Here is a 14,811-nt window from a genome sequence, read left to right as displayed (position 1 = left end):
GCCCGATTAGACGGCAGTGAAAACAAATGGGCTTGTCGTCAGCAGTGCGCCATTCAGATGGGTCGCGGAAACGTGCTGGGTAATAAGATGCAGGACAGGGTGGAGTCGAAGAAGCCGGGTGGGTATGAGGGCGATGAGCCGAGCAGAAGGTGTGAAGACTCATGTTCGCGAATTCCTGGTGGACAATTGCCTGGATGAGGGAAACCGTGACTGCAGGTGCGTTGGAGGAGCTGGAGTCTAAGGCAGCCGGATAGGTGGCCTCGATCTCACGCTGGACGGTCCTGGTAACATCGCCAGTGTGGTTGGTACAAGGAGCGTCGGCACACGAAGATGTCGCTGGGGTGTTGGGCAGGTGGGCAAACTGCTGGTCGATACGTAGGCTTTTAGCGAGTTCCAGGCGGCGGCACTCTTCTATAACTGCATCCACCGTCGCCACGTTGCTGAAAACGAGCAAGTTGAAGGCGCCACCGTCAATGCCTTTGAGGATGTGGGAAACTTTGTCGGACTGAGTCATGTGTGCGTCAACTTTGCGGCACAGAGCCAAGACGTCCTGAATGTACGTGACGTGAGGCTCCGTTGACGTCGGCACACGGCTGTACAACGCCTTCTGCGCGGCATATTGGTGACCGTATGGGTTGCCGAACAAGCCTCGGAGCTTTTGTTTAAGCGAATCCCAACTGGTGAGCTCATCTTCGTGCGTCCGAAACTAAACTCGAGGTGTGCCACCGAAGTAAAAGACTAGGTTGGCGAGCATGATAGTAGGGTCCACCGCTTATTGCGGCTGACGTGTTCGTACAGGCTGATCCAGTCCTCGACGTCTTCCCCATCTTTGTCCGAGAATACGCCAGGATCACCGAGAGCGGGGAGAGTGATGTAGGTCGTCGCAATGGCAGCAGGATCCAGAGGCGGCTGAGTCGAGTTGTCATCGCCGGGACTCATGAAGGAAGGCTCGACGTACCGTTCACTGCGAAGCTCCGTGACAAGGTACAGGGAAGGTCCACCTCCACCAGATATGTTACGTAGAAAGACGCAGACGAAAAGCTATGTACAAGTACATTTACAAGGGAATACGCCGCTGTTGGCCAAGCGGCAACAGCCCGCGCTAGCCTCCAATCGTCGTCGTCGTCTTCTCACTGCTCACCTCTTCGTTATTGCAATTACTGTTCCGTAGCAATATTTTCTTTTTAATCAGTCCCTTCTGCCTGCATACCTAGCAATTATTATCTGTTCTGAATGGTGATATTACGAGAGTAATGTCTTATATGCACATTGTAGTCAGCGCCAACCATCTTTTTTAGTGGAACAATTGAAGGGTTCGTATTTATGCAAAATTTTCTCTCAGAATTCAGGTATTATTTTGGTTCATGCCTTCTTTCAGTGCGGTCGCACATTATCATTGACGTATGAGCGATATAAATTCATCTTCTGTTTACTGTAAACATTGCGGGGTTTCTATGCACTCTAGAAGACCTTAAATTGGGCTCGATGTGCTTTGTGCAACGATTATGCAATGTGGTCATTGTGTACATTGACTGTTCTCGCATAAATCTATTATAACCACCTGCCTCAGATTGTTTTTGCAACTCCACTTAAAAACATGCTGTGAAATGTTTAGATGTGAATGCTTGATGATGCCGCGGATTACCTATCGAGTAATTCATAAGGAACTCGATCGCGCTTAATTTCCCAACCAGGTTGATATGCTCTAATGAGAGTGTTCAGCATCACATCACTGATGCCGCACTCATGGCTTTTGTTGTTATTGGCCATCGTTTAAATGGGTGATGGGCGAAGTGCCGCTGGGTTCCAGTTATCTGCATTCCGACGGCGCCTATCCAGCTTGGTTTACTTCGGTTCCTCCAGTGACATCACATCTTCCGAATGCTTTCCAGCGAAAGCTATCCGTCTTGGTGTACGCCGTTTGATACAAAGCCACTTGTGCATGCTGGCAGCTTTTCAGCGACGTCTCTTCGACTCGCCCAGCTGCAGTTTGCCCGGAGCCACATCTGTATGAAGCTGTCTCTTCAAGCTGATAACTTGTACATGTTTTCACTTCGCCTGGAACGGCTACTGCCGTACAAAAGTGACACTCAAGCACCATTTAATTGGGGCTCGATACCGCGGCAAGGATGCCGCACTCAGCGCCGTTGTTGTTACGCATTAGTTAACTGTATCTTCTGTCATCTTCTGCCAGGAGTAGTAACTACTATTTTCTCTCGCTGTTATATAATTGTTTCATACATTAAACCAATTTCTTTCTTCTTCAAATTGCTTGTGTTCTTGCTTATTTGGACTACCGCTTACGCTTTTCGGGGATGCGAAAACAAATCCGGGTCCCACGGCCAGGGCATAAACAGATCCTTTCGCTTCAGCCTTGGAGACAATATCTAAACTTGAGTAGGGCAGTCTAGTCCGCTAGTTGATTTGATATCGACCAAAGAGAGCTCCACCGCCGCTGATAAAGAAGTGAAGCTTCTCGATGCCTGAGTTACATCTTTGTAAAGAGGCAATTCCGCACGGCAGGTATACGAGGCGCGCACAACTACAGCTAACTCATGTAGTGTAACCGATGAGTTGAAAAATATTTTTGTCCTCAGCGGTATAGCGCTGAAAATTGAATGCGACGATCGAGCCTTTTTTTTTTGGAATTGAGGATGCCCCAAAATCGAGAATTGGTAGCATTTGAACAAAACGTGATCAGGTTTTGCTCGGAGAGGCTGCATACTGCAGTTATAAGCAACCTTTTCGAACGAGTGCGCAGGTTGGGCAAGAACTATCTGTAGCACCGAAAAGCACAAGGACGGAGAAGTACAGCAAAGACACACACGCAGCGCCGCGTGTGTATCTCCCTTGTATTTCTTCTCTCTGTGTTTCCTGACTTTTGTCGTCGTCGTCTTGCGCTGCCCCTTCAACATGTTCAACTAGTTCTCTCTGATGGAATATCAAGAAGCCCACATTGCTGCTCTGGTTGGGCCAGGACAGGAATGGTAAACGCAGGGCAACTATAACAAAGAGGAACTTGTCCAAGCACCGCTTGAATCTACAAGAAAACTAAAGGGAACATCGTTTTCTGTTAGTGAACATTTTTGCGTGGAAACAATGACTGGCCGGAAGGCTGCTTATTGTATTCCGAAAAAAAAAACGGACGAAAAGCAGATTAGTCAAACCGCCGAGAGGCTACGCGTAGATCACAAGACATACGTATATGATATCGCTACTAGCTCGATCGTCCCTGCAGTATCTAGTCAGGCAACTCGCCCTCTTAAGGAGAAAGATATCCAGTACGGCAGTAATCACTGTTCATAACTATATCAATTAATGCTGCCTTGCTGCAATCACATACAACAGAAGAAGAAAAAAATGCGACTGCTTTTTAAACGTGCCGACCCTTCAAATTTCAATGTATCATTTTAATCGTTTGTGAGAAATATTAAATGCACATGCGAGTGAAGGCGCAGCGATAAAACTGTTGTCGATGCGAGCTTGGAGCTGAGCGGCCGACTGACAGGCCAAAGGCTTTCCCAATGTCATGAGCTTCCCAGGACTGCCAGGAGCTGATCTTGGAGGACTTCGCTGGATATGCGCCGACTCCCGTCCTGCTCACTGTTCAGATCCGAAGCCCTTTGGTTTGGGCACCGCCAGAACATATGATCAAATAGACACAGAGTGTGGCCACAACTTTTACATTCCGCTGGAAAATCCTGGTCAATCTTGTTAAGCACGAAAGGTGTGGGATAAGACTTAGTTTGAATCATTCTTAATGTGACTGCCTGAGCTCGGTTGAGCGTCTGATGGGTGGGAGGAAAAAACCTCCTGCCGTCCAATAGTGTGGGTGATCTCGTGAAAAGTAGTAAGTGGGCCTTTGTAGAAACCGCAGTCATCCTGGAGCAGTTCCTGATCTGATGCACGGCATGTGAGATCTCGCACAGCAGAGTCAGCTTGCTCGTTAGGATTGCAGCCATTGGGGCTGACCGAGTGGCCCTGATGAGCCGGAAACCAGACTAGGTGTGAGCTATCCAGTTGCTCGTAATTATGAGTATTAAGACTGTGTATAAGCAACTAGTGTGCTTCCATTGAGACGAAGCCGGCTGAGTAGTTCTTAATAGCTGTACGGGAAAATCGTGGAGTTTCTCCTCATTGCAATTGCAAGTGCTCTGCTTGCTTCTGCGGCAGAATGAATTCAGCTCGTTCTTATTGACGCTAGGTTTATTCAGTTACAGTTCTCATCGACCACAGCAATAGTGTATCGGTTGCCCGATCCATAACTAGTTGCATCGACAAAAATACCTGAGCTTTGGGGTTGGTGCAGTTTACCCAGAATGCATTTGGCCCTGGCGTTCCGTCTGCCGTTGTTATGGACAGGATGAATACTTCTGGAAGTGGGGTCCACAAGTAATTTTGTCTCCACCTCCTTGAGTATGTTGAACTTCGAGACGTCTCTTCCTTGAAGCAGTATTCCGACTTCATCTAGAATTTTGCACCCTGGCTTAGTGTTGGAGAGTCTTACAATTTGTGACATCGAATGTGCCTCAATGAGCTCATCTATAGTGTTATGAAGCCCCAACTTGCTGAGGAGTTCAGGCCTCGTTCCATGTTGGTGTTCCAGAGCCATTTTGAGTTCGGAGCATATAAGTGCGTTTAGCTTAGCCCTCCCTCTTTTTCCCCAGTACGTGACATGAATGTACGTGACATGACTGATGAAGAGTGCCTGATATGCTCTGATGAGATTGGCCTTCTTGAGGCCTGCATTTCTATTTGAGACCCTGGCCGGGAGCCTTAAAGTACTTTTGGACTGGCCTATAATGTTTGTAAACAGGGATAAGGTGCATCAGAAAGGATGGCCAACGTTTCGATAAGAAGACCTATCTTCGTGAAAGGCGGCCTCGTAATCCTCGGCATGTTAGTATTAACATGCCGAGGATTAGAGGATTAGCACAGCCACCGAGGTGGGCTCGGTGGCTGTGCCACAACACGCACCAGTAACCCACTTCTGTTCATCATGAAGGTTTTCCTTTCCGCTTTCGCACGCGTGCTGCTGCCCTCGATGGTGATGTCAGCGAGCGTCGTGAGGGAACCGCCAGATCTGCGCACAAGGATTGATGTGACTAGTTGGCGCATACGTGTCGACAGTCATTCCGCCTCTCCAAATGCGCCACCACTTCAAAACTGGATGCTTGAGCAACTACCGAGAGCCGTGCTGTCATCGACAACGATTGCAGCGCAAACTATAAAGGAACCACTTCCATCATCCGCGCTCTGTGGGCTCGGTGGCTGTGCCACAACACGCACCAGTAACCCACTTCTGTTCATCATGCAGGTTTGTGAACCAGACTACTTTTATACTAAGAGAACTAGCAATTACTTTTTGGTGCAGCTTCCGAGCCCGCAGTGCTGCTTTGATATTGTTTGTGAGTGTCTCAGTGTAACTAGATCTATTTTGTTACAGTCAGGGGATATTGAAATGAACCCTGGTCCTGGTAATGATGCTGTGCTTGCCGAACTGAAAAAACTGTCCGCTGGCCAAACCACAATAATAGCCGACATGCAGAGCCTTAAAAGTCAATGTACGGCTACAAGTGCTGCACTCGTCGACTTAAGCAAGAGGTTAGCGGATCTAGAGGGCCATTATCAGAAACTACTACCAATGCAAATCGAGATACAGACCATAAGGACTGATACCGAGCAAACAGCAAAGCTTGTTCACACTCTGAATGCCCGCGTTGACGATGCAGAGAATCGCTCAAGGCGAAACAATCTCGTGTTTTACGGCCTTCCTGATACAGCAGCATCAGAAACGTCGGCCGCGTCTGAAGAAAAAATTTTACGTCTATGCTCAGACCACCTGAACGTGCCACTTGAACCTCAAGACATAGAGCGAGCGCATCATGTTGGTCGCTATTCTGCTAATCACCCGCGCCCACTAATTGTTAAGTTTAATCATTATAAGAAAAAAGAAATGGTGCTCTCAAATGGGCGCAAACTTAAGGGCACTGATCTCAGCATGGGTGAGGATTTTTCCCCGGCAGTTAGGGACGCCCGCAGGAAACTTGTTTCGTTTGCGAAAGCCAAGTCTGTGCCATTTTCTTTGCGCTTTAAAACTCTTTTCATTGGTTCTAAGCGCTACGTGTACGATGACGCATCGCAAACAGTGAAAGAAATATAGCAGTCATCGCATCATCAAAAAACAAGCCATCCCCCTCGAACGAAACCTATAGCGCATGTTTCCCTTTCAATAATTTATACTAACATACGAAGCTTCATTCCAAAACGAGAGCACGTGTCTAACCTCGTGCTGTCGTCCAACAGCAACATTCTTGTACTCACGGAAACATGGCTTTGTAACGAAATCTATGACTCGGAAGTGTTGGCTGATTTGCCAAGCTTCAGCGTCTTTCGAAAAGATCGTGCCGGGACAAGAGGAGGAGGTGTGCTTATTGCCGTTAGTCAACAGTTATCGTGCTCTGCCATTAACATCACATCAGAATTAGAAATACTGTTTATTCTATGCCACGCCGCCCCACAGTCCATAATTTTAGGTGTATGTTACAGGCCCCCTCGCAATAGCGCCGACTTCGCTCGCAATCTAAACAATGCACTAAATGTGGTTGGCTCTCGCTATCCTAATGCCGACCTTCTTCTTTTTGGAGACTTTAACTTACCAGACATTGATTGGCACAACACAGTACCCTCTCTGGTAAGCCAAACCGAATCGAGAGATTTTCTTGACGTTTGCCTCAACTTCAACCTGACACAACTCATATTAGAGCCAACGCGCGTCACCCAAGACACTGCAAACATATTAGATTTACTACTGGTCAACTGTCCAGACAGTTTGTCGTCCATCACATATCTTAGAGAAATTAGTGATCACAAGGTCATCCATGCTTCTTTTCGCTTTGCTCCGGCTCTGCGGGAGGAGCGGGAGAAAACTATACACTTATACGGCAAAGGAAATTATGATGCAATATGTGAACAATTACAAAATTTTCTACCTTCCTTCCAAGATACGTTTCATAACAGCAGCATTCATGAAACTTGGCTGATATTCAAACAAAAAATAAACAACTTAGCGAACCAGTTTATACCCAAAATCACCTTTCGAACACATGAACAAAAACCATGATTTAACAATTCGTTAAAAAGACTAGACAACAAGAAGAAACGCATGTATCATGCCGCAAAGTGCAGAATGAACACGTGTGCATGGGAAAAATACTACACTGCTGAACGCGCATACCTATCAACGATTCGCAAGGCAAAAGATGCATTCTTTGGTGATGACCTTGGGAATCTTTTAATCAATAACACGAAAAAATTCTGGCAGGTGATAAACCCTCAAGAAAGGCACAGTGTAACACTTACCAATGAAGGAGGCGAAACGGTCGACGATGTAGAGTGCGCGAACCTTTTTAATGCAGCTTTTGTCTCTGTATTTACAGAAGAGCCTACCACGTCCCCTTTTTCTTCGCGTACTAACGAAACAAGCGTTATGCCAACCATTACATTTTCCCCAGCTGGTATCTCATCGTTAATTGACAACCTTAAACTCACATCGTCAGCTGGCGTGGATAACATTAATTCGAAACTGTTAAAGAATACTAAACACGTCACCGCGGTGTTTCTGTGTATGCTATTCTCGCAGTCACTTTCAACTGGTGAAGTACCACATGACTGGAAGGTGGGGAGGGTTGTTCCCATCCACAAATCGGGTGACAGGAATTGCGCGCTTAATTATCGCCCCATTTCATTAACGAGTGTGCCCTGTAAGCTCATGGAACACGTCATGTACACAGAAATCATGAAATTTCTTGACTCGAACAGGTACTTTCATTCTTCACAGCATGGGTTTCCGCAAAGGCTTTTTCTGCGAAACACAACTGGTCATTTTCCTGCATGATATTCACACTAATTTAGATTCTAACATCCAAACAGACGCGATATTTCTAGATTTTGCAAAAGCGTTTGACAAGGTACCACACCAACGTCTACTACTAAAACTTTCTCTTGCGAACTTTCACCCCGACATTTTGCGATGGATTGAAGCGTTCTTGACAAACAGATCTCAGTTCGTTACAGTTAACAAACGCGCATCTAACCACCTACCAGTGACTTCCGGTGTACCGCAAGGATCTGTTCTTGGACCCCTACTCTTCTTAATATACATTATTGACCTACCCCTGCACGTGTCTTGCAACGTTCGTTTGTTCGCAGATGACTGCGTCATTTATCCAACAATTACTAGCACATCTAATCAAGACTTACTTCAGGAGGACATTAACTGTTTACAGCAATGGTGCGAGCGGTGGTTAATGGAACTTAATCCTAAGAAATGCAACTTGATGGTATTTTCTCGTCGGCGCGACCCATTTCCTTACCAATACACAATTAATAACATTCCCGTGTGTGCTGCGCAGTCTTACAAGTACCTAGGTGTTACTATAGCTAACGACTTATCCTGGCGAACACACGTCAGTAACATCATTTCATCTGCTAACAAATCGCTGGGTTTTCTCAAGCGTCATCTAAAACGCGCCCCCAAACCTGTTAAACTACTCGCCTACCAGTCAATAGTCCGACCAAAATTGGAATATGCATCCGCCATATGGAATCCGCACCAAACATATCTCATTAACGCACTCGAAGCCGTTCAAAACCGTGCCACAAGGTTCATCCATTCTAATTATTCATATGACGTGAGCGTGTCTTACTTAAAGAAAGAATTGAATTTACTTCCCCTTTACACGCGCCGGCGCACTGGAGCCCTTTCACTTTTCCACAAGTTTTATCACAGCTCGCTTAATCAACCACCCTATATCCTCCCCGCAGCCCGAACATCTCATCGTACACGCCACACTTTTCAAGTGGGCCGCCCTCGCATGCGCACTGCTACCTTTGCCGCCTCATTCTTTTGCCATGCCGCTACAGATTGGAACAATCTGCCCCACCAAATCTCCGCCATCATTTGCCCTAGTACATTCATGGAGAGTGTCACTGCGCACTTTTCACAATAGAAATGACTTGTGTTAATAGACTTATATGCTCGTGCAAGTTTAGTTAGTATTACTTAGTTCTATGTATTTGCGTTGACGTATGTAACCCTTTATCACATACAGTTTTTTGTTGTTGTTTGCGTGTTCACTTATGTATTATGCAAATTATGTACTATTGTATTCCCACCCCTTCTGTAATACCCCTGTCAAGGGGTCTTTAAGGTAATAAAATGAAATGAAATGAAATGAAAAGGTTAGTGCAGTGACGTGATGTGCGGGTGCTGTCGCTGGTCACTGGTTATAAAGGGAGAGATTTCAAAGGCAATGAGCGCTGTCGTCCGACGTCTGTGAGCTTCGTACCGAAGACGAGGGGACAAGAGCGGGAGAGTGGGAAGGCGGGGAGAGCAGAAAAGTATGAAAAGCAGAGAAAAAAAAGAAACAGAGAAAGAATAAGAAAAAAAATAAAGAAAGACCGGGGCATGGGAGGGCGTTGGGGAGGCGAGAGGTTAAGAAACATTCAGGGGTGTCGTTGGTGGCCTGTTTTTGTGGCATTAGAAGAGCCGGTCAGGTTGTCTGTGCGCGAGTATCATAAAATACAAAAAAAAAACAAGAGTTGAAGGAGTGACTCGAGTAGCATAGCAGAAATATGTCGAGTAATGTTGAAGTAGTTAAGATGGCGACCAGGAGTCTGCAGTAGAATGTATGGGTTGACTGAATCTAGTGAGGATGTTATCCAAGTTTGGGAGTGCGTTTGAGAATTTAGTAGTAAGAAGAGGCGTTGTTGTTCTTGTGATCCTTGGGCGAGGCGTGGGACCTCGGCTCGATCAAGTTCGGTTGTAGCGGTTTAGGCTGTTTGAAGGTCACTGTTTGGGTGGTTCCTGATTGATAGGGTTTCTTTAAGGTGATTGAGTATATCTATGTAGTCTTGGTTTTCAACGCAAACGCGACGTAGTCGTGTGGCTTGGCCTTTAAAAATGCCTTGTTTGCAATGTCTGGGATGGTGTCTCATATATTCTAAGTACTGTTGTTTGTCGAAAGGTTTCATATACAGCGTTGTTGTAAGCCCCCTATTATCAATGCATATTGTTGTGTCCAGAAAGCTTGGGCACTCACTTGAGGATTCTGATGTGAATTTTATTGTTGGCTGCCTTAACGTTTGCTTTAACTTTGGGCCTTCTAGTTGACCTACTCGAGCATCTAGATTAGTGATGAGCTCCATGATTTTGGCCAGAGTGCTTTCTATTATTGTTAACCTTGCGGTTATTCTGACGTTTTTAGGTTTGTGACGTGCCTCACCCTCTTCCATCTCCTCTGCCTCAGTGGTTTCTGAATCTTCCTCCTCCGTTTCCCTAATGGGAACAGGGCGGGGGCTTTGCGTTTGGGTTTGCCGGCCAAGGGTTTTGGAGCCGTTGTTTCCACCTGCCTACAGGGTGTTTCGGACCCTTCTTTAAAGGATTTAAAAGCTGCCCTGTGCTCAGACAGTTCTTGCCTCAATTTCCGATTTTCGTATTCTAATACCAATATTCAGGGATTTGACTCACGTTCCGGCTGTGCCCTACCGTTAGTACTCCTAGACCTTGCCCTTGTTCGTTTTCCTGTATTCCCAGGGCCTCCATTTTTGACTCGGTCGCCCCAGGTTGCTCTTGGGGTCGACTGTGAACGAGACCTCGATATTGCCCCAGGTCCTCGGGGTTGCCAGTTGACACCAGAAGATTCTCCGGAGCTGGGTTGTCTTCTGGATCGAGAACGCCCTCTGGAGCGGGAGCGCCTTCGTGAGATGGAGCGTCCTCTCGTGCGAGGGCGCAAGTTGGCATAATTTTCTTGCATGATCCCTTTGCGCTGGGAATCGTCGCTGTCGTCAATTTCGTCGGCCACCACTGTATAGCGCTCTTGCTCTCGTTGGCGCCTTCGACGCCTTTGTCTCACAATATAAGGCATCTGGAACCTTCGACTGCACTTTCGTTGCCCAGTTGGCTGTGCGCCACCGCAAATAGTGCACTTGGGATCACATTGATGATCTTCAGGAGGGGAAGTGATTCCACAGTCCCTATAGTTTCTAACACTTGCCGGATTAGGACACACGTGGCATCTATGTCCAATATCACGACAGCCGTAGCACACATCTTTCTGGCGTCGGTAGAGATTACAGAGCGTGGGTACGTTACCACAAATACCGTTGTTTCGCACTCTCTCGACGTGCCTCGGCGAGGCCCGGATTTAGATGATTGACGAAAAGGGATTTTCAGTTCCGCGTCGCTAATGTCCAAGTCGATACTGCGAACAACACCCTTGCATATATCTTCTCCTGCTGTGGTGTAGGCCCCCACTTCGAAGGGGCCATCCCTCGTATGGATCTTGCGTACCTCGGCGTAAGCTCTCGCGTTTTCTTCCCGCGGAGTCGGCACCACCAAAATATTTTGACAGCCGTTCGGACACTGCGTGTCCTCCGTCGTGTCTTCCGGCGCTGAGGCTGCCGCCATGGCCAGCGCTCTGGAGAGATGTACCAGGCTGAACTTCTTAACGTCGAGGCCACCAGGAGGGCGGACAATTATCTTGATGTGATCCCTCGGTAGCATTGCGATCCTAGTGGCGGTAGCGACGCGCTCAAGCACGTTCTGCGAGGTGGCCGTGCGGCGACTCCCTTTCGCATCATGTTTGGTATCCTTTATAGCCCCGGATTTTCCGCCAGCGGCTAATGCACATCTCCTTCGGCGAGTGATGGCTGTCATTCATCCGATATCTTCCTCCGAGGTGATCTCCATGGCTTCAACTGCTAAACTGGAGGCGATGCCTAGACTCCGTCGTGCGCGTGAGTCGTAGGCCTAAAGCGCGAGTTAGGGGCTAGCACCTTTTCTACGTGGCACGCAGAAAACAGTTTACGTGGATGCCCATTTTTTGCCGGTGGGTCCATTTTTGGGCTCTTTGCAATCCTTGCGTTAAGACGCGTCGACTGACGCCAGGTTCTCAGGGGTGGCACAAAAATTTCGGCACATAAATATTGATCGAAGCGGGAGCCAATGTTTGCACGACCGCGCTAGCCGGCTTCTTCCGGCCGATCACTGACTTCGAAATTTTGTGCACATCGGATCCGTGCCAGCCCCGACCATGACTTTACATGCAGAGTGGACGCCATTTTTAATCGGCACTATTTGTATTTTTGTATAGTCGCGCGTTGAAATTCTTGAATGAGCGCTAAGAGTCCCAATGGTTTGTTGCGGAGGTGCTCGTAGAAGTGCTTGAATGACGGTGAAGACTCATAATGGCGTTCAGAAGGCGGCAGTATAAAGTATTTATTGACCTTTAAGAATTTCGAGCGTATTGAGAGATTTTTCGTAAAAATTCCTTACTTAACTTTAAGATTTGTGCGCTTACAACACGATAGCACTGGCAGAATTCTGTCTGAAGATAAGTTGTCTTTTCTGGCCACTTTTAAAACGTAAACATTGTGCAAGGTAAATTGGCTCAGTAAACTGGACAGAGACAAATACACAACACACGATCACTCTCTGTCCTGTGTATTGCGCTATTTTATTCGTGACAACGCTATACAGGAACTGGCGGATGCCTTTTGATAACTGAAATGTAAACGTTTCAAACAAAAGTTCTGCGAACCAATTCGCAGAAATACTGAAATTAGAATACCAGCCATACCAGCAAAGGGACCTTTTGTAAAAAGGCCTGACGTTTTCCTGGCCAGCTCTTCATCTTTCCATGTCTGCTTCGTGCAGATAGAATAACTGTGAACAAACAAAAAAAGTACGTGCTACCGGAAAATCTGAAACAGCTTGTTTTTAATTACGATCGAATGTTTAATGTTATTTCAAATCAACATACCCATAGGAACGAGGCAGTCAAAGCTCAATTCTAGTAGCAATATTTTTATTTCGATCCTTTTGTGGACGTTATGTCCGAAGCTGCGTGCAACTAATTAGAATCGGAAATTATTTGAACAATCCCCATCGATTAATTGCAATAAAAGTTTAGTCTACGCCCAGTAAAGTTAATTATGGCTACAAATTTATTGTTACTATATTTTACTCTTCATAATGCGGCTCTGTACACCGCTTGTGGTCCCCAATCACATCCTTTGGCCGAGAAAGTTTAGTGACCCCTGCTGTAGGCAACTGGTCCGAAGAGTCGGCAGCGTGTGTGCAACAATGGCACCACCCTCGGCCCGACATTACGTTATCTACTGGCTCAAGCCCGTTTCGTAGAACCGACATACAGGGCGAACACCACGGAAGGCGAATGCGGTGGTCGATGTAAGTTGTTGAAAGGTGATTTTCGCTGGTCACATCTATAGCGTTAGGGGAGAAGGTGATCAACTATTACGATGTGGCAGCCAGGGCTTGCAAAAGCAGCTGCTCGCATGTTAAACTAACGAGGACCTTCTTGCATTCTGTCAACTTTAGTGACCCTTTCTTGCAAATAATGAGTTTTGCGAATAGGGATAGGCTGGCGTTCTCGCTGGTGTGAAAATGTGGCCGGGAATTTCAGGACATTCGGGTCCCTAGGGTGCCTTGCATGTGTGCAATGATTCTCACCTTGATAAATAGTCAATAATATGTCTTTATAAGTTGAAATCGATTCTCTATAGATCTATAGAATTTTTACACATTGCACAGGAGATAAATTTCTTTTTGTGCTGACCATGACTATGCATTTGGCTATGACTTTACGCATTTGTGTGAGTTCAATTTTCACACCACTTCTCGTTCGCAGTTCCTTTCCAACACAGTGCCTTAGAGGCTGCGATGTGCTGAGCGCGAGGTTGCTGGTTCGATAGCTGGACACACGGGCCGGAATAGGAGGGAGACGAAATGAGTAAAGAAACTGCTCGTGTATTTACGGTTAAGTGCACGCTAATAAATCTGAAATTCTCGATATGGGTCAGGGGTCCGCCACCGTGCGGGCTCATAGTCCTTTGCGTTTCCTTTTGTTCAATTGGAGGGATTTGGCAGAACAGACATGCAGTAACAAATGCACAAGATGGCATCGGGTTGACGAATGTATAGCTGCCTCACGGTGTAGTGTACTTATGGAACAATGAATTAGCGCAATTTCCTTGTTATACCCAATGGCTATAGATCACTAAAATATTGGGATTTAGTGCAGCCTCCCTGAGCATCTTGTTCCTAATACCCCGAGTACCAGGGCAAAGACACAAAAGGTTTCGAATGTCTGCTTAGACAGAACTGCAGGGCACTCATAGATAGGTTCGAGAGTTGCTATTTGGAAATGACCAGGCAAATCAAGAGCCGTATAGGGCGACCGCAGCCGGCAACCTTCGAAGGCAAACTTCCTCCACGCTGCAAGCGTTACGCGTACAGAACTAGATGCATGGCGGTGTGAGTAGTCATGTGTTGCATCGGAGAATGCACTACTGGGCTGCAAGGAAAGCTTTGGAATCACTTTGTTACGTTATGACCGAAGAATGAATTAATAATGAAATGATAAACTATCGAGTCAATCAATTAAAGAAATATTCGGAAATTCAATCATACATCCATTCATTTAATCAATCAACAAAATAATCAATAAATCATTTGTAATTCGGATGAGGCCTCCAAATTGTACATATTTGCGGCAGCATAACGCAGATATACCTGCAAGCGCCGCAATCACGCGTGCGAATTCAGCAATGGTAGTTGGGAGAAACTGATGCATGCCGACGGGACAAAACATTTCTCTCGGCATTCCGTACCTACTCCTAAAGCTGCGCGTATCGCGGACACGACCATCGTTGCCAGCGGCGACCGGCCGTGCGATAAGGCGCGCGATAACGGCCTCGCAGGGAGCGCCGCTCGTGCACTCGGCGGCA

The 14,811-nt window shown here is 46.7% G+C and overlaps 1 protein-coding gene across 1 annotated transcript; it reads left to right on the top strand.

Annotated features, from left to right (window-relative positions):
- Positions 1-5,311: 5,311 nt before the first annotated feature.
- On the top strand, positions 5,312-6,262 carry LOC142584101 (uncharacterized). The gene has a single exon (XM_075694275.1). The coding sequence runs from the start codon at positions 5,312-5,314 to the stop codon at positions 6,161-6,163; it is 852 nt and encodes a 283-aa protein (XP_075550390.1). The 3' UTR covers positions 6,164-6,262.
- Positions 6,263-14,811: the final 8,549 nt, after the last annotated feature.

This window comes from Dermacentor variabilis, chromosome 6 (genome assembly GCF_050947875.1).
Source record: "Dermacentor variabilis isolate Ectoservices chromosome 6, ASM5094787v1, whole genome shotgun sequence".
NCBI classification, from domain to species: domain Eukaryota; kingdom Metazoa; phylum Arthropoda; class Arachnida; order Ixodida; family Ixodidae; genus Dermacentor; species Dermacentor variabilis.
This window is presented reverse-complemented; position numbering and strand designations above follow the sequence as displayed.